Source organism: Ceratotherium simum, unplaced genomic scaffold (genome assembly GCF_057802395.1).
Source record: "Ceratotherium simum simum isolate JZ-2026a unplaced genomic scaffold, ASM5780239v1 HiC_scaffold_43, whole genome shotgun sequence".
NCBI lineage: Eukaryota > Metazoa > Chordata > Mammalia > Perissodactyla > Rhinocerotidae > Ceratotherium > Ceratotherium simum.
In genome coordinates this window covers 1,815,236-1,840,325 of record NW_028261259.1, presented here as the reverse complement: position 1 = coordinate 1,840,325, position 25,090 = coordinate 1,815,236, and the positions used below count along the sequence as shown (strand labels likewise).

The following is a 25,090-nucleotide window of genomic DNA, read 5'->3' as shown; positions in this document are numbered from 1 at the left end:
AGGGCTTGATGTTTCTGCACCTCCTCTGAAATGCTGGTACAATGGCGGAAGTTAGCAGACGCTCACCAATGCTGGGGTACCACAGTGGGGTATAGGCAGGGTGTTCGGGTGGGAGCAGCCTCCCTCCAGGGAGGAGTATTTTATCTCCGCCATTCTTAGGAATGGTGATAAGAGAAAACAGTTTTAGTGGTTTTATTACTGTTTATAAATGCTCTACAGACAATGCACCCTTTGTTGCCTGTATCCCCACCCCCCACCCCACCATGGTATGCCAGTGCTAAATAATACCTGATTGTCCAGTCAGGACAGATGCCAGATAACCTTTGTTCTTTTCCAATCTGATCAATCCAAATATCAGGCTTACTTAGACTAGCTCTTCTCATACTTGTCTAGGAGCTTCTCTGACTACCTCATTCATAGGGATCTTTCTTATACCTGAATTCCTTTAGCACAATACAGACCACATCCTACATTGTACTGTTCTCTAGTTATGTCATGTCTGTCTAGTCTTCTCAACAAGACCAAAAGCTTGTTGAGAACAACAATTGGACTTCTGAATTTTTATCTTACTTGAAGTTTCATGTCGCACTCAGCACAATACTGAAGCCATACTTAACACCACAAGTTGAATGACAGGCCAAGATTTAAACCTAGATTAGAGAAATCCATGACACCTATTTTTACAGTATGTTTTTATACGGTTGCTGTTAGACCAGTCCAGGGCTTCCATGGCGTCCATGGCTTGGCAACGAGCCATCAATAAGACGGCCACAAGTACTGTCTGCACAGAGCTTATGGTCTACTCTAGATTAACTCAGAACCTTCTCTGGCTAAAAGACAAGTTGGTCTGTGCTGAGGATTTCTAGTAGTTATTTCTCCACGTGATACCTGACTTTAGCTTACAAAATATTCATCAGTCCTTTGCTGAAAAAATCTCTATTAAAGAATTCAAACACTATGGAGCTAAAGATTAAAGACTATGTGTTATAAAAAACACTATCCTAGAATTCAAGACCTCAATTTCTTTCATGTCTTCTATTTGCATTCCCATCAAAATAATTCCAGCTGGAGGGGCATCAGTCTGACCAGCCCATGCCCAGTCCTTCCTGGGGAATATGTAGACGGGCCTGGCACTAACACACTGGGCCTTACCATCAGTTTGTCTCTGTGAACTCCAGCAAGTGGACAAACATGATGGATGACAAGTAATCTCTAGAAGCACAAAAGGCACTTTAAAGAGGTATATTTTATTTTACCCAACAGTGCAGGCAGATAATAAATAAATTTTTTTGGCCAAATTTAAAGTAATTGCTTTCTAGCTTCATTTTCATCTTTCAGTCACACAGAATTGAAGAGATAATTTAAAAGAAAACAACTCCACTCCAGGCTAATGGGAACACTCAAAGGAAGGTACAATTTTTTTTAGAAGCAAGGAAGAGAGAAAAAGTGCCATGCTTTTCCTTTCAGTACTGCAAACTGAGAATTACTTTTTGGCAAAAATGACCCTGTATGAGGGCTGTAGAAAATAAACTTTTCCTTAACCCCACCAGGTAACTTCCACACATTCCCGTGGGTGTTCTATCAGAGTGGACATGTTTCAGTTGCAGCACTAAAGGCATGACTTTCAGGTTTTATTTTCTCTAGGGAACAACAGTCTCAAAATGGTGTGGTAATCACTGCCCATAACTAGTAATGAGTTTACTTCATAATTTACATAATATAATGTTACTTTTAAAAAGTTTTATAAAATACATTTACTGTATTTTTAATGAGACTGAAGAATAATAAAGCACCATAGTTGGTCACATCCAGAACAACGTTTTGGGGAAGGAAATTGTATTGCTAAATGAGCAACGACAAAAAGGCATCATCTGCAGAGGTGGTCTGTAGTTCTGAGTGTGGGGTTTAGGAACATCCCGTATACAGAACGGTGGGCAAAGGGCAACACGACCGGCCTTTGCTTCCCATTCCAGTGCCTGCAGAACACTGGCCTGCACACTCCACTTCTTCCTTCTCATGGGTTTGACCCTACCCTCCTTCCAAAACATAAGAAGGTTTTGATCTTTAAACTAAGAACACATGGCCTGGATAGAAAAGATTACTTTTAAAACCATCACTTTGGGGCTGGCCCGGTGGCATAGCAGTTAAGTTCGAGCGCTCTGCTTTGGCAGCCCAGGGTTCTCAGGTTCTGATCCCGGGTACGGACCTACACACCGCTCATCAAGCCATGCTGTGGTGGCATCCCACATACAACATAGAGGAAGACTGGCACAGATGTTAGCTCAGGAACAATCTTCCTCACCAAAAAATAAATAAATAAATAAATAAATAAATAAATAAAGTCTTAGTTGCATATTTTATCTCTATCTATTAAAAAAATAAATAAATAAAACCATCACTTGATCATGTTCTGGTTCTGTTTTTCACATTTAATTCCCAAGGAAATTTGTTGATTACAATCAACAACATTTAAAATCCTCCTAAGACCCATGAGAATTGTTAAGTTTAAACAAAAGTAACAGAATGCATTCATGCACCCAACACTTAAAGACCACAACTGCTACAAAATATAACTAACGAACCAAAGCGGGCTGTTGTCAGTCAAACCCTGATATGCTAATTCAATTTGTGTAGCTTACTGGTCATCCTGAAGCAATTTAGCACCTTCACCAATAAGAGAAAACCTCCAGTGACCTCCCACCCACAGGTACACAAATACAACAGAGAACCAGAGAGGTCTGTAGAAGCCCTACCTCCATAAAGATGCAAATTAAGATTTAAACAGTGTAACAATTGGCGAGAGCTAATCCTTTTACAGAGGTGTAAATGGCTATTGAGAACTGAATTCCTGCTGCTAGCTTTTGTTAAGTAGCATTACAGCCAAGTTTTACCCAAGGGCAACGCCACCAATTCTGAAGACTATTGATAAAATAGTTTCATAAAGCCAGTGCAATTTGTTTACTCTGATATCAAGTTTCCTGACCATAAATCCAAACATGTAAATATAAACCACATCAAGAATTAGTGCCCTGGGAAAATAAACTGGGAGGAACTATCTCAAGCCTGACACCCGATGGCTGGAACAGCTGTATGTGCGGCCACAGTGAAGTCTGTACATGGGGTTTTGTTTGCCACACAAAACAGTTGTAGAAAGGACAAACACATACATAGTTAAAGAGTATTTTTCTTTTAACGGGCTGTCTTACAAAACCTATGTTTTGGTGGCTCCCTTGGTCCCCATTGTGCAGCCCCCTGGGTGGTCCCTTCCAGGGGGCCACTTGAAGGGAACACAATGCCAAAAATGAGGGAAGGAGGGGACAGCAACACAAAGGTTAACAGAGCGGGGCGGTCTGCAGCGGCAGGCTGCAGACTAGGGGTCAGCAAACAAGGCTCTCTCTCTTTACCCAGGAAACAAGGGCTCCTTCTCTGTACCTGGAAACAGCGTGATTAAGCTGACAGCTTGAATTATGGGCTACATTTTGTAGGGTACGGTCCGTCTGCGTTAAGGTCCTCTTTATTGTAGCAGAGGCCTCACAAGCAAAACCCTTGCCTTTTCCCCCTCTTTGGCTTCAAAACATCATTCTGTTCCATTTTAATTTTCAGAACTACTCCTTCTCCCATATCACCTTTCCTTTTTTTTTTTTTTAAGTTGCTTAATGAGGTGCTGGGAGGCCTGAGAGAATTTATAATAGGGTGTTTCCCTCTACCCTTAAACAGAGATAACCAGCCTGAACCCATAATGAGATTTTAGCAGCCGAGTCATTAGCGATGGCTGCATAAAGGATGGTTCCTTTATGAAATGGATGTGTTCTTTTTTTTTTTATTATTTATTTTTTAGATGCACATCCCTCTAGTTGCTGTACGTGGGACGCGGCCTCAGCATGGCCAGAGAAGCGGTGCGTCAGTGCGCGCCCGGGATCCGAACCCAGGCCACCAGCAGCGGAGCGTGCGCACTTAACCGCCAAGCCACGGGGCTGGCCCTGAAATGGATGTGTTCTTAATTTGCTCTTTGATAGGTCTGTGGATCCCAAACTTAACACCTGAGTTGATAAAAATCCTCTTTGCTGGGAAGGTGAACACTGGAAACATTTACTCTTGCTCCCTGGATTTCCTTTAAAGCAGCACAGATGTGTCACCAGAGGGGTGTTGTCACTAGGGTGCTGGCTGCACCCTCCAATCTGAGGTGCACACAACAGATTTATGGAGCCAGTCACCTAAAGTGACCTGGCTTTAAATATCTGCTGCAAGAAAGAACATGGAGGGTAAATGTCTTATCATACAACTTTATGCCTTTGATGGTGCTCAGGGCAAGCTACCCCAGGAAGCACCACTCTGGTATGCGGATTATTTCGAGCTGAAGACAATAAGGACTCAGAGAACTCAGGAAGAATATTTGAGTTTCCCCTCCCAAACTGCCTAAAGAATTTAAAACAAAAGATCTGTTTCAGGAAGGAGTTATTATCATGACTGCTATAAAGATAATGTAGGATAGAGGTTACAATAGAAAAGGCACCAACAAGCCCATCTTATCGGAAGTTCTGTCTCTCTGGCCACATGCTCTAGATGGCCCTGCGAGGAGTTACCAGACAATCATTTACAAGGGAAGTCTCCATTTGTAAAGGTATCTCCCTCTCTGTATTGGGAAGAGAGGGGATGACCTCATTTCTAGAGACTTATCAATGTAGAAGGTGAGGCCTTAAAACTGCATAATAAACCTTACTCTTGTTTACAGTGCTTTAGTGATAATCTCCTGTAACTAACACCCCCGCCCCCAACATCCTCCTTGTCTTTGGTTGGACATGGTATTTAAGACGAGAATCTCTGCTATTGTGTTGAGAAACGCAGTGTCCCTGCTTTCTCCCATGTATACATGTTATTAAACTTGGTATTATTTTCTCCTGCTAACCTGTCTTGTTAATTATGTGGCCAGCCATAAGAACCTTAAGGAAAAGGGCAGAGGGAGATTCCCCCTCTTCCCCCGACACCTTTCAGAAATGTAATACAATCAGGCCTTGTATTTTGACTAAATTTAAAGAATACTATGAACATAATAAATTTTTTTACTAGACATTATCATAATTGGTTCTATAATTAAACTCTAGAGGGCGCTTTTTGTAAAAGGGCATCTGATATTTTCAGGGTAGAATCATCTTTGCTGGAGCTTAAGGACTAACAGAGGATCATAAAACAAAACACCAGACTTTTGCTGTCACACGTCTCTCCGTCTGTCTCCACATGTGTGTATGTGCATGTGCGGGTGTACGTGCGTCTGTAAGAGAAGAGACAAGGAGGACCAGACTGGGCTGGCAAAGATTATGCTACGTGAGGGGATCCAGGGAGAAGGCAAATCAGAAGGCATGATGGGATGGTGGATGGGCTTACTGAGGGCTCAGGCAACGTTCAGACTCTGAAATAAGTTAGTATGTCACTTCTCTGGGATAAGTGAGTCTCCTTAGAAGCCAATTAACTCTGATGAATGGGAATGGGGTCTAGGGCAGTCACCCTCCACTGAGGGAGAGCTCAGACCTGTAGGGCAGGTCCCTCCCTGGGTTCTGACTCAGTGTTCGGGGCCCACCTCCATGATGACAATGAGATGGGAGTGGCAGCACCCTGGGAGGGCACCAGCAGGAAAGAGACTGAACACTTGGCTATTAACGTTTGCCTCCTGCTATGTGAGTATGGTAGAAATCAAAGACAGAATTACTGACAAAATTGTGCTGGTTTTCTGCTGGGTCCTTCAGAGGGCCAATACTGTATTAAAATGAAGAAGCTGAATCAATTTATTATTCAAATGCTCATTCACCTAAGAAGCTGCTAAAAGGAAGCCAAAAGAAACAAGAAAGTGAATGATAACAAACCATCATTATGAATGAATGAAGGGGATTAACCGGGAGGAAAGGCAGGCGGGATGCAAGCTAGGAAATAATGCCCTCCTGGGCAGACCCTGGGAGCCAGGGGAAAAGGCTTCTCTTGTCAGTGTGGAAGTTCAGGGGATGTAAGACAAGCACATCCCCAATTCCAGGTAAGTACACCTTTCAAAACAGCAGAAACCAGTTTCAGCTGTGCCCATGATTACAGATGTAATAATGCTCCAAAACAACCATGTCCAGCATACATCCATGTAATATATAACATCTGATCAGCAAGGACCATCAATCCCAGACCCAACACTGGAAATTCTTTTAGGGATTCAATTATCCCAGAAAGTAGTGCTTTTCAATGTTTAAGGTGGCAGAACACCTGGAATTCTTAGAACTTTCTGTAAAATATCATGAAGTACTGATATACGTCATTTCATCACACAAATTAGGAACATTTTTACTAGCGGACAATGAATATATGTATACAATATAAAAATCAAACCACTAACACAAATACCCATGATGAAAAACCAATCTATCAAACCTAACAGGATCAGCTGATTTCACATTTTTCATTATTATTCATTTGGTACTCTCATTCATTTTCTCTTCCAGTAGGCAAGCTATAGCAGGTAACCAAAGTTTTATTAAAATAATTTTGAGGAAGTTCTCAAAATTACAAAGATTTATTTTCCTAAAAATTGGAAAAGACCACTTGACTCAATCGCAGGAGATTCTACTGGAATATATCTGAGAATCACTGCACTAAAGAAAACGAATCTAGCATTGTTTTAAGCAGCAGATTCAAACACACTTCCAGTCCACAAAAATGACAAGAAAATTAAAATGAATTTACACTGACAAAGGAAAACAGAAAAAAGTTAGACAACTAGTTGAAGGCCATTAAACACAAGGTGTTCAGAAGTGCTCCTCACATCTCTCTTGTAGGTTAAAGTAATACTGTAAGTCTCCTAACTGGGACTCAAAATAGTGAGATTCAGTACAAAAGTACAAGAAAACATATCAAGGTCTCACTTATTGCTTTTTGAGTTTTTCTTATCTGCTTGGCCTATCTGCACAGATTCCCTCACAAAAGCCCTCACTGAATGGAAGCTTTCCCACTCAGTTATCAAGCTCAAATGTTCCTTATCAAATCCCACCTTAAAATAAGTTTCGTTTTTCTAGAAGCCTATCACCAATAGCTCAACAACTGCTCTTCAAAAGGTGAGAAATATAAGTTTAAGAGAATAAAAGGGAAGATGAGCCATAAGGAACTGATCAAGTCTGAGAGCAAGGCGCTGGCTGGCTTGGTTCCTGGTGAGGGCCCACTTCCCAGCTTGTAGACGGCTGCCTTCTTGTTGTGTCCTCACAGGGCAGAGAGTGGAGGAGAGCTCTCTCAGGTCTCTTCTCATCAGGGCACTAATCCCATCACGAGGGCCTGACCCTCATCACCTCATCTAACCTTCATTACCCACTAAGGGCCCATCTCCAAATACCATCACATTGGGGGTTCAGGCTTCAACATATGAATTCTGCAGGGACACAATTCAGTCCATAAGAACACCGCTGCCACCATCTTGTTCCTGGCCTAAGGATGAGGTCAGCACTGAGGATGACAGAGCAGGGAAACGGAAAGGACCTGGGTCTTTGATGACAAAAGTGAAGGGCAGTATCAACCAATCCCAGGGCCTGCTTTACTCCCGGACTTCCAGAAATAAACAAAAATGTGTTTATCGTTTAAGGCAGTTCGAGACAGTGTTCCCGTTATTTGCAGCCTGGTATATCAAGATAATTAATAGGTAAATGTTCAACAAGGCCAGAAAGCCAAGTTTGAAAAAAGAACTCTGATGGATGGCTTTTCCATAATTCAAATTTACATTTCATTGAAAAGAATTTAAGGGAGGTATCTTAAAATGACGATCCTACCCCTGTCACTCTGCTCCCCTACCATGTCTCCTTTTTATAAATACCAGTAACAGCAGAATCTTTGCTCTTGGTGTGGCTGGGCCAGCACAAAGCAGGATCAAGGGGCTGTTCATGTGCTGGGTGTGGAGGGATAAGAAAGAGACCCCTGTAGCCCCTGAATGTGTTCCCCTGGCCTGCAGTGGTGCTATACTCTGCCACATGAGCCACTCCTTCAGCTGGAGTGACCAACAGTTCCCTAGACATGGGCCATGCTGGTCTGTCTCCAGGCCTGTGCTCCAGCCATTCCTCTCTTAAAATCTGGAATGGCTAATCTCCTTTAATCAGCCAAACCAATCACCATGGCTATTCTGGTTTTCTATTGCTTGTAATAGCTAACCTGAATTTAGTGGTGTAAAACAACAATTGACAACTTTTTGTTATGCTCATGGCTTCTGCGGGTCAGGAATTTGGACAGGGCACAGGGCAGGTGGCTTGTCTCTGCTCTGCAGTGTCAGGGACCTCAGTCTGAATATCATGGGGTGATCTGGAACACAGGTGACTGGAATTATCTGAAGGCTTCTACACTCACATCTGGGGCCTGGGCTGGACTAAATTCAGGCTCAGCTGGGCCTGCTGACTGCAACACTGACACATGGCCTCTCCCTGAGGCTTGTTTGCTGTTAGCCCCACTTTCTTGGAAACCTGGCCATATTCCAGTCTCTCCTACCTTATTTGAATCTTAAACAACCAAGACTTGACCCCTAGAGTCTCCTCTCCAACTTTTGAAACCATAGGTAAACTTGTTCCACTCAGAATAAACTACTTTTAGATCTCAAATTTGTATTGCAAGAGGTCTAATTTTTCTGCAGCCCTCGTGGAATGTGGCCTGCTGGTTCCCTCCCTAGCAGAGATGCAGGCCTGCTATATTCTCTCATCAGCCTCCCTAGTCTCTCTTTCCCCGTGCCCTCCCTTTCTTCCTCTCCCCAGTCGCCTCCTCCCTCCCCTCCCTCTACATCTCTTATTTGGCTCCCGGAGTGCTGGGATAGGGCCTCTTAACACTCCATTGAGACATCTCCCCCAAAATGTTGTAACTCACTTAAACATCAAATGATAAGAGGGATTCTAGGAAAACAGTGGCAGCACAGCCTTTATTTTTAAAAATCTCCCTGAATTCCCTTATATAAATATAAAAAAAAGATAGAACAACTAGGAGAGCAAACCAAAAATTCATGCATAATATCTATGACAAAATTATGTGACAAAATATGAGTGAGTGGAACAAACTACTGATAGCAACTAAACCCCCATTATATCTGCAATTGTACAGAAGGAAGTGGAGGGACAGCAAAAGTATGAATGACGTTCCTGAGAATGCAAGAACCTCCACATCGTCAAGCGGTACTCACTGGCAGGCTGAGGTGAGAAGGGCAGCCCATCTGGAAGGGGGCTGCAGGTCCATTTCAAGGGTTAGAACAGAGGGACTGCGGTAGGTGCAGGAGCAATCCGGGCCCTACCACTCCAGAACCTTACCAGTCTAAGTGCCCTTTCAGCAGAGCTCTGCACTGAGGAGAAGCTGCTGGGAGTGAACTCTAAATTGAACTTAACTGGGACAATAACGGCAGAGGAAGAATCTTCCCATTTCAAGTGGAGGAGGGGAAAAGAGCCAAGGGATCTAAGAAAGTAAGAGGCCACATGCAAACATTCTGGGAGAACAACAGAAGAGGGCGCTCTGGAGCCATAAAACTAGGAAAGCCAGCCTGGCCCACCTGCCCCTCCTGAGTGCAGGAGAACTCCTCTCACCAGACATAGGCCCAGAAAAGATTCCAGGTCTCTTTATCAGTAAAGCGCAGGTGACGCCACCTCCACTGCGTAGGGCTGCGGCAGCAGATGAGATAATGAATGTAAAGCAGCTGGCACAGCATCGGGTACACAGTAAGCACCCGAAGATGATGGAAATTATTACCATTATTATACACATCAGCATGTCAAGTTTATATAACAACCTTAAGCCTAACTCTAACAAAAGATTAAAGATTTCAGTTAGGCCACAGTGAAGTGTGGTAAAACACCACTGTCCCACTCCAGAGGACACTTCCCAAGTTGTCCACCCCGGACTCAGCGCCCTTCTCCGCAGAACAGTACTACCCAGTACATAACTGCTCGATTCTGCCTCTCGCCTTCCCTTTCCCCAGCTGCAGGCTGACCCTTTTCCTGCTGCTCACACATCCTTGCTTCAGAGAGCCTCTCACAGCTCCCTGGTCTACGATTTTCCTTTATGATCAATTTTCCGCCCTGATTACCTTGTTTCTGGAAGGTATCTCAGCTTTTAGGAAAACTTCTGATCACACCCAATTGGATGATGATTTCCTGGTTGAACTCGCAGAGTTCTGGAGCCTCGCTGGTGACCTCATGTACTGATGCTAAGCACAAGCTCTACTTCCAGGGCAGCATACCCAACACTTCTCAGTGAAAAGGGCTAAAGAAAACAAACTGTCCATTTTGTCAGGATTCTGATTCTTTGATGCTAGAAATTAAATTTATCAAATTGCTAAGAGTCAGAGTAGGAGAGACAGAAGCCAAGTTCATTTCTGACTTAAAAAAAAAAAAAGTTGGCCATTCCCTTTATATGTCATGTATGTCCCTGCATCTTGACTTCCAGAACCACACTATCAGATTACCATTAACTATCAAATGCCAACATGTGCCAGTCACTGTACCAGGTGCTTTAGCTGAAAAAATCAATCTGATGAAGATAGTAAACTAGAACTTTGAAGTCAAATTTAATTAGTCAAAAGATGATACTGGTCAAAAGGAGATCCAAGACTATAATCACAAAAGGTCATGGCTCTGCCAGTCTTCCTGTGGTCTAGAGCAGGGAAAGAGAAAGAGAACATTCCAAACAAATCAGTAAGTTCCTGATGTGTTTCTTGTGATCACCTCTAGTTAAAGAAAGGGAATTAGGGACAGGGCTAGCCTGACAGGAGAAATAAAAGGGAACAGGTTCATATTCTGGATACTTTTTCATAAATGTGTACAAAACATAATATTCTGAAATCACATATTCTCCACGTCAGCAGACGGTTATGAGTTTGGAAGGCTTTCTAGTAACCACACATAATAAAATAAGAAAGTACTGTGTATAATCTAAAAGGACAAATTGTTAAAAGACTTGGGAGGGCTCATCACAAGGAAAGAAAGATGAAATGGAAGGGGAGAAAACTGTTCCACCAATAGATTTAAAAGGTAAAAGACAAACTAAATTAGAAATGACTTTGTCAAAGCTATGCATTTCATAACTAAAACTGAAAGTGGCCAAACGATATCTGGTTTCCCCGGCCTTCAGAAAGGAAGCAGCAGCCAAGTGGAAGTGACTATGAGGGAGAAGGGAGGAAGAGACACAAGGTAGGCTTCAGGGTGCTGATACTATTTCTTGACTGGGTGGGGGTTACCAGCTGTGTTCACTCTGTGATAATTAATGGAGCAGTACACTCATGATTTGTTCACTAGTATGTAGGCTATACTTCAATAATAAAATTCATTTTAAAAAGAGCACATGACAAGGACTTCTGCTTCTTGTAAAGGCATCCTAGGTAATGCAGGCCAATCCTTGCACTAAGAACAAAAAAAAGTATAAAAAATATCTCTTTGATAGCTTAGAGAGATAAGGCAGTGATGAATTACAGGATCAAAACCTAGAAAAAAAGGAAATTCAGAGAGATAAGCCTAACATCTGGGGCAATTTTTCTTTGAAGGGCATGTGCCAATTCCAGAAAAGGCAGCTGAGAGTCTGAGAAGCTGAGTGGAGCTTCAGGCAATCCCACAGAGTGGGAGAATAAAAACTGAAGTCCAGGTCTACCAACGAAGGGGAACCCTAATAAATCACCCACACTTTGAACTGGAACTTCAAAGGGCTGCTTCCTGTGGATAACGGTGAAACGGAGTCTGGCCCTCAAAGGGACCAAGGCCTGGCTTCACACTGTCTCAATTCTTCAACCTGGATGAAAGGGACCCAGGATCACTTCTGCCCCAGGTGCCTGCCAGAAGCAAATGCAAATCCTCTTTAGAGGAGGAAAACTTCCTTGTCCTCAAATCACTCCCAAAATGCTCCTACACAATATCCATTCAAAAATTGCCAGAGATTTGAGAAAAACAAGACAAGAGTGATTAAAAAGCGAGAGAAAGAAAAGAAAACAGAAGCAGACCCATGGGGAAGAAATGGAGATACAGTCTCTAAGGTACTTATACTGTCTGGAAAGAAAGTAAAAATATTAATTAACAATAGATTTTGAAAGGTCAGAAACTTATAGATGAAACAAAAATTAGTAAATATATAGGTGATTAGAATCATGTAATTATTAAGCTCGAGCTAACGGAAACATACAGAACCCTACCCAATGAAGAGTGAATATACATGTTTTCAAGCATTATGGGCATTTATAAAAATTGGCCATTACTATGGCCAATCAACAAAGACCAAAGGACAGATGTTGTTCAGAACACATTTTCTGCCAACAATGTGATAAAATTGGAAATCTATAATGAAAAGAGAATCCTCTTTTCCCCTAATATGTTTAGAAACAACCAAAAATCATTTTACATAATACCTATGTCAAAGAAAAAGATATAATAATTATAAACATTTAGATAATTAAATTAAAATACTTAAAACTGAATGCGAGTGATAGCATTATTTGTCAAAACCAGTGGGGTGCAAGTCAAGCAGTACTTACATGGAAATTTAAAGCCTCAAAAGTATATGTTCTAAAATGGGAAAGATTGAAAATTAGGCATTCAACTCAGTTAGAAAAAAACCACATGGTAAAACCAAGCAAAGTAAAAAGGGAATAATAAAGATAATAACAGAAACAAACGAGATTTTTAAAAAGCAACAGATGGGATGAAATCTGATTATTTGGAGAAATTAATAAAATAGACAAATCTCATGCAGGATTGATTGATGAAAAAAGTTGGGCAGACATAAAATTATGAATGAAAAAGAAACATAATTATTGACACGGTAAAAATTCTAAAATACAGGGTCCAGCCCCGTGCCCTAGTGGTTAAGTTTGGCACGCTCTGCTTTGGTGGCCCAGGTTCAGTTCCCGGGCGTGGATCTACACCACTTGTCGGCAGCCATGCTGTGGTGGTAACCCACACCCAAAATACAGGAAGACTGGCAACAGATGTTAGCTCAGGGATGATCTTCCTCAGAAAAAAAAAAAAAAAGAAAAAAAATTGTAAAATATAAAAGCTGCCCACAATTTGAAAACTTAGAAAAGTATTAAGAAACTAGAAAATTTTTCTAGTACACTCTACATTTTCAAAATTGACTCAAGATGAATGAAAACATCAATATACATATAAGCATTTAAGAAATGGAAAAAGTAGACAAAAATTGAGAGAATTTTCATCAGTGCACCTGTCTTGCAAGAAATGTTAAAAGTTCTTCTGGTTTTAACCTTTGCAAGTGTTCTCAGTATCCCCGACTCCTGCCTTTGCTCTAGGTCACCCACCTCTTCTGACTGAGGCCAGAAGCCTATGGTGAGAAGGGTGGGAAAGGCTGGGGAACCAGGTTCAGGTCGGTCAATGGAGACTTCTTTTAACATCTCCCGTACAGACACTGAGTGACAATTAATGCCTATTTTGCTGACCATCTGGTCTGAGGACTACTGCCCTCTTGGAAGCCTGGTTCTGGACTTTTAAAAATTTAAACCAAAATAAAGATAAGGAAAGTCTTAGATTTTTCAGATCAAAGTAGGTGAGCTAACAGGAGAGGCACAGGCAAGACTGGGGAATGAAGTGCCAGGCAGAATAGGAAGGGGATACACTGACAGCCCCACCTGCTGGCACCAGGTTATCTTTTCAAAAGTGTAATGCACAACCTTACTTTGGGAACAAAAGCGATCATTTGTGGGGCAGCAAGAAAAAGCTCAGGGGGCCACTTGTTGAGGGGCAGAGGTCAGGTCCAGGAAAAACAAGAGACAGTGGTGAAGAAAAAAAGCAAGTGACAGCAGACACCTGAAGGCATCATCACGTCTGAAGGAACACTGAATCCATAAACATGCTGCCAGCTCCGCTTAGAGTGACTTGCGGGTAAATTCTACAAGAAACACAGTTTTATGCAAGAATTTCATATGCAAGAACTTCCTTCCCATATTTAACTTTGAAGAGGGGCTAAATTAAAATCACTAGAGGAGATTCACTTCATGTGATCACATTTTTATGACCCTGAGAAACCAAGGCTTTCATTTATTTAGTGTAAAAGGCAGCATTACATTTTGCTTTCAGCCATACTCCAAGGGGAGAAAGAACAAAGCAACTTTGCAAGTACTTTGTTCAGGCTTGAAGAAAGGCACATAGCACTTCATCAGCTTATTTGAGGCTGGAAGGCACAAAAATCAATACGGACAGAGCAAAAGCTCAAATTGCCACTGCTTAGTTTTCTTTTCTTTTCCTAATTAAATAATCTAATTTGCTTCTGGAGCTTCCTTATTCAACCTAATGAAATATTATCTCTGATATTCCAGTTTTTTAGGCAGTAGAGAGTTACTGGGAACCAGCCCAGGGTATCAGTTAAGAATACAGACTCTGGACCCAGACGGCTGAGCTCAAAGTACACTGAGCCACTTTGTGACTTTGAACATAACTTCTCTGTGTCTCAGTTTTCTCCTTTGTAAAAGGGTAATAATGATAGGAATAAATGGATTATTATAAACAAAGCTCTTCACAACAGTGCCTGGCACAGAGTGGGTGCTATTGAAGGGTATATCACCATTATGATTGTGATTTGCATGGTAGAGCACAGAAATTAAGAGCATGAATTCTGGCATCCGGCTGTCAGTTCGAATGCTAGCTGCACCTCTAAGGTTATTTAATCCTTCTAAACCTCACCTGAAATACTCCACTTGGCATCTGCAGCACAACTTCTTCTCGCTTCTCTTGATTCTTCCCTGCAGCTTCGCCTCAAACTCCTTTGCTGTTTCCTTCTCATTTTCCTGACCTTGAATGTGGAGCCAGGCCTTGGGCTGCTTTCCTATTCACACTCATTGACTAATGTTCTTCTCAGGGTCCACGGCTTTAAAGTGCATTTATACTCTGATGATTCAGTAAAGTTGCAGGATACCGAATCAACATACAAAAATCAGTTGCATTTCTATATAACAATGCAAAGAAAACAATCCCATTTACAATAGCATCAAAAAGAATAAAATACTTAGGAATAAATTTAACCAAGGAGGCAAAAGACTTGTACATTAAAAACTACAAAACATAGCTGAAAGAAATTAAAGAAGACACAGACAAATGGAAAGATATCTCATATTCACGGATTGGAAGATTTAATATTGTTAAAATGTTCACACTATCCAAAGTGAGCTACACATTCAATGCAATCCCTATCAAAATCCCAATGGCATTTTTCACAGAAATAGAAAAACCAATCCTAAAATTCATATGGAACCACAAAGGACTCTGAATAGCCAAAATAATATGGAGAAAATGAACAAAGCTGGAGGAGTCACATCTACTGATTGCAAAACATATTACAAAGCTACAATAATCAAAACAGTATGGTACTGGCATAAACACAGACACACAGACAAATGGAACAGAATAGAAACCCAGAAATAAATCCACATATATATAGTCAACTGATCTTTGACAAGGGCATCAAGGAGGCACAATGGGGAAAAGATAGTCTCTTCAACAAATGGTGCTGTTATTCACGTGCAAAAGAATAAAACTGGACCCTTATCTTACACTATACACAAAAATCAACTCAAAATAGACTTAAAAATCAACTTAAACGTAAGACCTGAAACTGTAAAACTCCTAGAAGAAAACATAGGGGAAAAGCTGCCTGACATTGGTCTTAGCAATGATTTCTTAAATATGACATCAAAAGCACAGGCAACAAAAGCAAAAATAGATAAGTGGGCCTACATCAAACTAGAAAATTTCTACACAGCAAAGGAAACAATCAACAGAGTGAAAAGGCAACCTACAGAATGGGAAAAATATCTGCAAACCATATATCTGATAAGAGATTAACGTCCAAAATACAAAAGGAACTCTAACAACTCAATTGCAAAAAACCAAATAACCTGATTAAAAAATGGAGAAAGGATTTGAATAGATATTTCTCAAAAGACGATATATAAATGGCCAACAGGTATATGAAAAGATGCTTAACATTACTTATCATTGGGGAAATGCAAATCAAAACCACAATGAGATATCACTTCATACTTGTTAGGATGGCCATTATTAAAAAAACAAAAGAAAGAAAAGAAAATAACAAGTATTGTTGAGGATGTGGAAAAACTGGTACCCTGTGCACTATTAGTGGGAGTGTAAAATGTTGCAGCCGCTATGGAAAACAGCATGGAAGTTCCTCAAAAAATTAAAAATAGAACTACAATATGATCCAGCAATCTCACTCTGGGTATTTATCCAAAAGAACTGAAATCAGGATCTCAGAGACATAGCCGCACTCCCATGTTCACTGCAGCATTATTCACAATAGCCAAGAGGGGAAAACAAACTAAATGTCATCGACAGATGAATGGATAAAGAAAATGTAGTATATAAATGCAATGGAATATTATTTAGCCATAAAAAGAAGGAAATCCTGTCAGATGCTACAACATGGATGAACCTTGAGGACATCATGCTACATGAAATAAGTCAGTCACAGAAGGACAAACACTGGTTGGTTCCACTTATATGAGATATCTGAAGTAGTCAAATTCACAGAAGTAGAAAGTAGAATGGTGGTTGCCAGGGGCTGGGGGAAGAGGGAAATGAGGATTTACTGTTCAATGAGTATGAAGTTTCAGTCATTCAAGATGAAAAAGTTCTAGGGATATGGTATACGACAGTGTGCTTACAGTTAACAGTATTGTACTGTACATGTAAAAATGTTAACTTTTCAATAAATGGTGCTGGAACGGGATATCCACATGAACAAAAATGAATCTAGACACAGATCTTATACCCTTCACAAAAATTAACTCAAAATGGATCACAGACCTAAATGTAAAATATAAAACCATAAAACTCCTAGAAGATAACATAGGAGAAAGCCTAGATGACTTTGGGTATGGTGATAACTTTTTATTTGTTTATTTATTTTTTATTTTTTTGTGAGGAAGATCAATCCTGAGCTAACATCCACGCTAATCCTCCTCTTTTTGCTGAGGAAGACCGGCTCTGAGCTAACATCTATTGCCAATCCTCCTCCTTTTTTTTTTTCCCCCAAAGCCCCAGTAGATAGTTGGATGTCATAGTTGCACATCCTTCTAGTTGCTGTACGTGGGACGCGGCCTCAGCATGGCCGGAGAAGCGGTGCGTCGGCGCGCCCGGGATCTGAACCTGGGCCGCCAGCAGCGGAGCGCGCGCACTTAACCGCTAAGCCACGGGGCCGGCCCTGTATTTTTTTTTAAACACAAAAAATATATGTATATCCAGAATTTGACACTTCTCACTGCTGCCACCCTGGCCCAAGGCACCACCACCTACTCCCTAGATTACTGTAATACTCTCTAAACAGGTCTCCTTGCTCCCACCCTGTCCCCTACAGTTCATTTTCCATTAAGCAGCCAGAGTGGTTCTTCACCTCCCTTGAAGCACAATCCAAAGTTCTTCCTACAGCCTACAAGACCCTTTGTGATGTGGCCCACTGATATTTCTCTCACTCCATCTCCTACCTTCCTCACTCACCTGTTGTGGTCCAGCTGCACTGGCTTCTTTGCTGTTCCTAGAAACACCACGTATGCTCCCACTAGAGGGCCTCTGTACTTGCTGTTCCTGCTGCATGGTATTCTCTTCCTCAAGATATATCCCACTCATCTCCAAGACACTGAAGGAGAGAAATGAAACATAAATTGATAAACAAACAAATATACCAGGGTGAAAATTAAGGTAACAAAGAATAAAGCAGGTTAAATAGACAGAGAAGGCATGGGTACAATTTAATGTGGCTTACTCTCACTCACTTTAGATGTCCTCTCAAATGTCAAACCACCACAGAGACTTTCCCTGAGTATCCTACACTAAATTGCATCTATGTATTCTCTATCCACTTAACCTGCTCGTTCTTTGTCATAATATTTTCACACAGATTGTTTATTGGTTTGTGTTTTCTTCCTCCCCTCCACATGCATGATCATAAATACCATAAGAGCAAGAGTAGTGCCTGGGACAGAGTAGGCACTCAGTAAATATTTAATGTTAAATGAAGAAAGTCCTATACTAGCTATCTATAGACTCGTAACAAACTACCCCAAAGCTTTGTAGCTTAAAACAACAACCATTTTGGGGCCGGCCCCGTGGTGTAGTGGTTAAGTGCGCGCTCTCTGCTGCTGGCAGCCTGGGTTTGGATCCCGGGCGCGCACCACGCACCGCTTGTCAAGCCATGCTGTGGCGGCGTCCCATATAAAGTGGAGGAAGATGGCCATGGATGTTAGCCCAGGGCCAGTCTTCCTCAGCAAAAAGAGGAGGATTGGCAGATGTTAGCTCAGGGCCGATCTTCCTCACACACACACAAAAAAATCCATTTGGCTTGCCACTCTAATAAATCAAATTTCCCAATGACAGGAACCATGCTGGTTCTTCCATCCACAGTACAAGTACTTTGTACTTGGATGTGCTATTAATAAATATTTCTTGAACATCACTTTCAAGTCAATCAGACTATAAATTAAAATTTTCACCATAAGTAGATAATGAATGGTAAGAGGCAATCCATTAAAGGTGCAACGCTGCTCTAAAGGAGAACATATCCCCTCATATACAAGGATGCCCACTTGGCTTTCCACTGTTGCTGGGACTGTCGGAAAGAAAGAGTGACGGCATCACAGTGTAACAGAAAATTCTAGTGGTGGCATGTGGGTTGGGGAGGCAGGCTGTATGGAAGGTCTGCCCCAACGGCCTCCGTGTCATTCCTATGCCCCTAGCCTTGATTTCCTCATTTTTAAAAGGCGAGATCTACCTTAGTTTATTACGTAGGTTCCTTCCACTCCTAAAAGAGATTTGATGCTATTAGAGTTATTTTTCATTGCAGAATTGGTTTTCAACAGTTTCCATGTTTTCTACACAATTCCACCTAGTACCTCCAATCAATAATAAAAAATTATACATGAGCTTTCATGAGTTGGATATTATAGTAAGTGCTCAAAACGTATAACACTGATGTTGTTCCTATTTAACATTAAAGATTCCAGTGTCCTCATATTTACATTCAGAAAAGGAAAGCTGGCTTAGATATACACTTAGAAGAACTTATTAACTCATATTTAATCGTATGACAAAAATGACACCATGGCAAGGGATATTAGGATTAAGCAAATTAATTAGATACCAAGTTCCCAGCCTCTAAAGCTGGATTCCTAGTGAGTTTCACCGTCTGTCCCCTTCTGTGTTACCACAGCTTCAAAATGATTGGTTTCCTTAAAAGGCTGGAGGGTAGGGGTGGCGGGAATGACTTATGAATTAACCAGGGATTGTGTGGATATAATTATAAACTGCAAATCACTATGATTTCAATGATATTCAGACTTTTAAAGCTATTTTATAAAAAAAGAAAAGAAAGCAAATTAGACCTTTGCTAAGAGATTATTTATGAGTAAGGAACTTACACATTCATGACTGAGTGTTCGACAATACATTCCCAGTGGAATGATCTCTAAAAATGTCTATAATTAAAAACAGAATAGTAAAAAAAAATTCAATGGCTTACTCTCTTGTTGGTGAGTTAGTGGAGGATTCCTTTTTTGAATCAGGAGAGCTTAGAGTTTGCAAAATACAATTATGTTTTTCGGTGGATAGGGCACCTCTTTCTTGCTCAGAGTGGATTAATTTTAAGGCCTCTATTCCATCTTCTCCCTCCATCTTGTCACTCGGATTTGGCTGTGGTTCTGGACTCTCTAAAATCAGATCATCTTCACTTACGGAAACTGTGAGGTCACTGCTGCTGCTCAGACTTTCCTCTTCCTGCTGTTGCTGCATTTTCCTGAAGGGCTTCTGTGCCTCGGGGTCCCCGTGAGGAGGATGATCTGTAAGAGGGGATATGAAGAGACTACTGATCACTAAGTGCAGGGAGAAGCGAGGTAAGACGTGCCACCTCACGGAGTGGGATTATTCATCAGTTAAAACATGTAGAAACAATCCATGATTAATTACAGTATTTAAAAACTCATTAAAAATATTTTATTAAATATATTAAAAATATAACAATGAGTTTAAAAATCAGAGAATTTGCTTGTAAGAATATTTCCACATACATATTTAAGAATTCATTAGAATGGAATTTGTTGGCAAAGTCACCACTGTACTTTGTTTTTTGACAAAAGATAAAATTAGAGAGTACACTTTGTTCTTACATAAGACCACTACCACCCAGAAAAACTAAATACCAACAAAAATCAGCAAACAATCTCAGCCTCTCACCCCACCTGAGAAACCTTCCTGAGCAGAATGCTGCTCTTGAGAACACTTACTTTCAGATGCACAGTATTCTGAGACTGATATCGGAGCGACTGGTAGTCTGGCACTTTCTTCCTTGACTTCAATATGTTCCCGTGTCAGTATTTCTCCCTCTGATCCCCCTGATCTGCTGGAACTGTCACACTTTAAATCAGTGGTTCTGCTCCCTGGACGTAATCTTTCCCGTAACAGGGAATGGAGTTCAGCAGACTTTTTGCTTTCAGATAAATTACTCTTGCCGTGACGTGAGTTGCTTCCTATCTCCAAGCAATGAGTCTGTTCCTCCTCAGACAATGGGCTGGCTGTGACTGGGGTTTTCTCACCAATCTGAAGAGATGTGCTTCCATCTATTTTGTCAGACTTATTTAAGCACTGTGTGTCACGACTACATAGCTGTCTGTCACATCACTGCTCTGGGCTGTCTGTCGCTGTGAACGTGGGTCAGGAATTGTTCTGAAGTTCTTCGTGGGTTGGGGAGATTTCTGCTCTGTACTAACATCTCCAGTGCTTGAGATGGCTGACATTTGGCGGCCCATAAAGATTGTTGCTGGTTGATACAATCCTCTTGACACAGCTGTCCCCAAGTTAATCCCTGCCTGCATTGCAACCTGCAGCACCAAAAGAGACGTGAGTTAAATGTATTGTGTATGAACAATTAGGTTGTTTAGGTTGTTTTCAGAAATGAAATGAGGTAAAGGAAGCATGACCACTGAAATCAACAGCTACCATGTTTATAAAACTCATGGCTTCCTACAAAATGAATGAACAAAAAACTGGTATAGTCCATACTCTTTAATTTTAAAAACAGTGTTGGTTCACAAAGCAAATATTGTCAAGGAACTATGGAATCTACATTTTTCAAAAAGAAATGCATACATTGCACAACTATGTGAATGTACTTAACGCCACTGAATTGTACACTTAAATGTGGTTAAAATGGTAAATTTTATGTTATGTATATTTTACCACAAGCAAAAAAAAAAAGCTGTGAGTTCTAGCCACTTTCCTCAGAGATGCTCAGATTTGATGGAGCTAGGAAGGTACCTGATGGAAAAAAAAAAAAGGGAGAGGGAGAGAGAGAGATGCATACAAAGGACTACCAGAGGTTTCAAAACTCTATTTCTGGTATTATGTGTAATATAAAAAACCCTCCAATAATCACATTCAAGATTGCATTAAAATATTCTGCATATGTGCAAACAGCCATAATTTCTAGTCAACCTCAAATAACAACAACAGTTTTTCCTGAACATCTTCAAATAATTTTAAATACATTTAAAGCAATTTAAATTTACTGGCATGTCTATCAGGAGAATGAACATTGTCTCTTCCTTGAAAAGAGAGAGGGGAGGGGAGAGGTGGAAAAAGAAACAGAAGCAATTGGTTCAGTGGCTTGATCAAGGACACACAGTGGGAAGCAGAACTGGAAGTAACAACCCTGAAGCCTTGAGGAATTTAAGTGTTTTTCTTCCAAAGAGACCAAAGCATCTCCACATATACAGTAGCATTTAGTTCACAGAGCCCTACAGAATAGATGGGGAGACGTATTTGCACCCCTTTTCTGCATATGGAAAAACTGAGGCCCAAATGTTCAGACAGAAAATGCCATAAACACAGCTGAAACAAAATCAGGTGTTGCTTCTCTTCAAATATACCATCTCTTCTATTCCAAAAAATAAAAGAAACAACTTTGATGTTAAAAACAAATGAACAGAGATGTCAGAGAAAATGGTAGAATAAGAACCTCTCAAAATTCTATGTTTCATAAAAGAAACAGTGACACTGGAAAACATCTTCGACACTGGAAAATAACTTAGAATTCCGGAGATGAACCACAGGCTTGCAGCAATCAGGGGAGCATTTACTCAAGAAAAACAACTGAATCTTGGTAGGAACAGTACACTTTATGGTGCTTTAACTTGTCCTATTCTCATTTCCCACTCTTCAGGTCTGCGGTAACTTTGAAAATCCACAGCCTGTAACCCAGCAGTCTAACAGCTACTGGAAGGAGTGGAAAAGAGATGGAATTCCTTCAACGCCCCATTCTCAGAGAACTGTCATTATGTGACTTATCTGGTGGTTTCCTGGAAGGCTACACTCACAAGACTGTCTTTATTTGACTTGACTTGGAGCTCACACAGTGCAAAGAGCCTTCTCCTTGGGGGTATTTGTCAAAAATAATCAGAGACAGGGGCCGGCCCAGTGGCACAGGCGGTTAAGTGCACGCACTCTGCTGCGGCAGCCCGGGGTTCGCCGGTTCGGATCCCCGGCATGCACCAACGCACTGCTTGTCGAGCCATGCTGTGGCGGCATCCCATATAAAGTGGAGGAAGATGAGCACGGATGTTAGCTCAGGGCCAGTCTTCCTCAGAAAAAAGAGGAGGATTGGCATCAGATGTTAGCTCAGGGCTGATCTCCCTCACAAAAAAAAAAAAAAAAAATCAGAGACAATTGTTTAACATCAAGGCTGTATATAAAAGTTGGGCAGTAGATAAGAGTTGGGCAAACAACAGGCTAACCAAAAACCTTAAAAGGAAAAGCTGGTTAACAAGATGTCCATAGGGGGCTTTGAAAAGCTCCAACATACTCCTGGAAATTCAACTGCACATGGAACATTCTATATGTTAGGCCATAAGTGAAGTCTCAATAAATTCAAAGGGATTGAAAGTATGAACTCTGCTGACAATAGAATGAAATTAGAAATCAATAAAGGAAGGAAATTTGGCAAATTCAGAAATATGTGGGAATTTAAAAACACACTCTTAAATAACTAATGGGTCAAAGAAAAAATCACAAGGGAAATTAGAAGATAGTTTGAGATGAATGAAAAGGAAAACACAACATACCAAAACCTATCAGAAGCAGTGCTTAGACTAGGAAAATTCATAGCTGTATGTGTCTATATCAAAAAAGAAGAAAGAACTCAAATCAGTAACCTAAACTTCCATGTTAAGAAATTAGAAAAAGAAGAGCAAATTAAATCCAAAGCAAGCAGAAGGAAGAAAATTATAAAGATTAGAGCAGAAATAAATGAATTAGAGAAGAGAAAAGCAATACAGAAAATCAACAAAACCAAAAGTTGATTCTTTGAAAAGATCAACAAATTGAGATACCTTTAGCTAGACTGACCAAAAAAAAAAAATAGAAGATTTAAATTACTAAGTAAATCAGAAATGAAAATGGGTACTATGTTACTTACCTTACAGATATAAAAAAGATTATAAAGGCATACTAAAAATAATTGTATGCCAACAAATTAGATAAGCTGGATGAACTGGACAAACTCTTAGATGGACACACACTAACAAAATCTACTCAAGAAGAAATAGAAAATCTAAATAGGCTTATAACAAGTTAAGCAATTGAATTAGTAATCAAAAAACTTCCCCTAAAGAAAAGTCCAGGACCAAAGGCTTCACTGGTGAATTCTACCAGACATTTAAAGAATAATTAACACTAATCCTTCATCAACTCTTCCAAAAGCAGGTGAGGAAGAAATACTTCTCAACTCATTCTATGAGGCCAGTCCCTAACACTGAAACTAGACAAAGATGTCACAAGAAAAGAAAATTACAGACCAATATTTCTTATGAATATAGATGTAAAAATTTTCAATAAAATACTAGCAAACCAAATTCAGCAACATATAAAAGGGATTATACACCATGATCAAGGAGGATTTATCCTAGCAATGCAAAGTCGGTTCAACATATGACAATCAAGTAATGTAATATACCATATTAATAGAATAAAAGACAATCCCTCTGAATAATTATCTCCATAGACACAGAAAAAGCATTTGACAAAATCCAACGTGTTCATGATAAGAAAAAAACACTCAACAAACTAGGAATAGAAGGGAACTCCCTCAACTTGATAAAATGCATCTAAGAAAAACCCACAGCTAACATCACAGTCAGCGGTGAAAGACTGAAAGCTCTCTCCCTATGATTCAGATTAACACAAGAATGTCTGCTCTCATCACTTCTATTTAACACTGTACTGGAGATTCTAGCCAGGAAGTATGACAAGAAAAAGAAACGAAAGGCATCTAAACTGCAAAAGAAAAAGTAGTCACGTGCTGAGTAATGATGTTGCAGTCGATGACGGACTGCACATATGACGGCAGTTCCGAAAGACTAGTACCGTACAGCCTAGGTGTGTAGTAGGCTATACCACCTAGATTTGTGTAAGTACACTCTATGATGTTCGCACAACAGTGAACTTGCCTAACAATGCATTCCTCAAAACATATCCCCATCGTTAAGTGACGCATCACTGTAAATCTATCTCTATTTGAAGACAACGTGATCTTATATAAAGGACTCCACAAGGAACAAACAGAGCCAATAAACAAGTTCTGCAAGGTTGTAGGATACAAGATCAATATATAAATAGAAATAACGTACTTCTATACATTAGCAATAAACAACCTGAAATTGACATCAGAAAACAATTCCATTTACAATAGCATCAAAAAGAATAAAATACAACAGAATAAATTTAACAAAGAAGTGCAAGACAAATACACTGAAAACTATAAAACATTGAAGAAAGAAATTAAAGAAGACCTAAACAAATGGAAACACATTCTGTGTACAAGCAATGTAAGACTTAATATTGATAAGACAACAATACTCCTAAACTGATCTACAGATTCAAAGCAATCTCTATCAAAATCCCAGCTGGCATCTTTGCAGAAATTGACAAGCTGGTACTAAAATTCATATGGAAATACAAGGGACCTAGAATAGCCAAAAAAATCTTCCAAAGAAGTGCAAAGTTGGAGGACTCACACTTCCCAATTTCAAAACTTACTACAAAACTAGAGTAATTCTAGT

General features: G+C 40.4%; 2 protein-coding genes across 2 annotated transcripts in view; both read right to left on the bottom strand.

Annotated features, from left to right (window-relative positions):
* The window catches only part of LOC147911359 (centrosomal protein kizuna-like), a gene marked incomplete at its 5' end in the record, with an annotated part of 53,436 nt that extends 38,633 nt beyond the window's left edge, over window positions 1-14,803 (bottom strand). Inside the window, 1 exon segment of the mRNA XM_087428018.1 lies at window positions 14,658-14,803. Coding sequence (XP_087284144.1) covers window positions 14,658-14,803 — 146 coding nt within the window.
* LOC147911358 (centrosomal protein kizuna-like) lies at window positions 14,714-22,243 on the bottom strand. The gene is given in 5 exon segments (XM_087428103.1): window positions 14,714-14,919; window positions 17,487-17,625; window positions 19,504-19,819; window positions 20,219-20,632; window positions 20,635-22,243. Coding segments are annotated over 5 exon segments (1,098 nt in total). The 5' UTR covers window positions 20,852-22,243; the 3' UTR covers window positions 14,714-14,907.
* Between the last annotated feature and the right edge of the window lie 2,847 nt (window positions 22,244-25,090).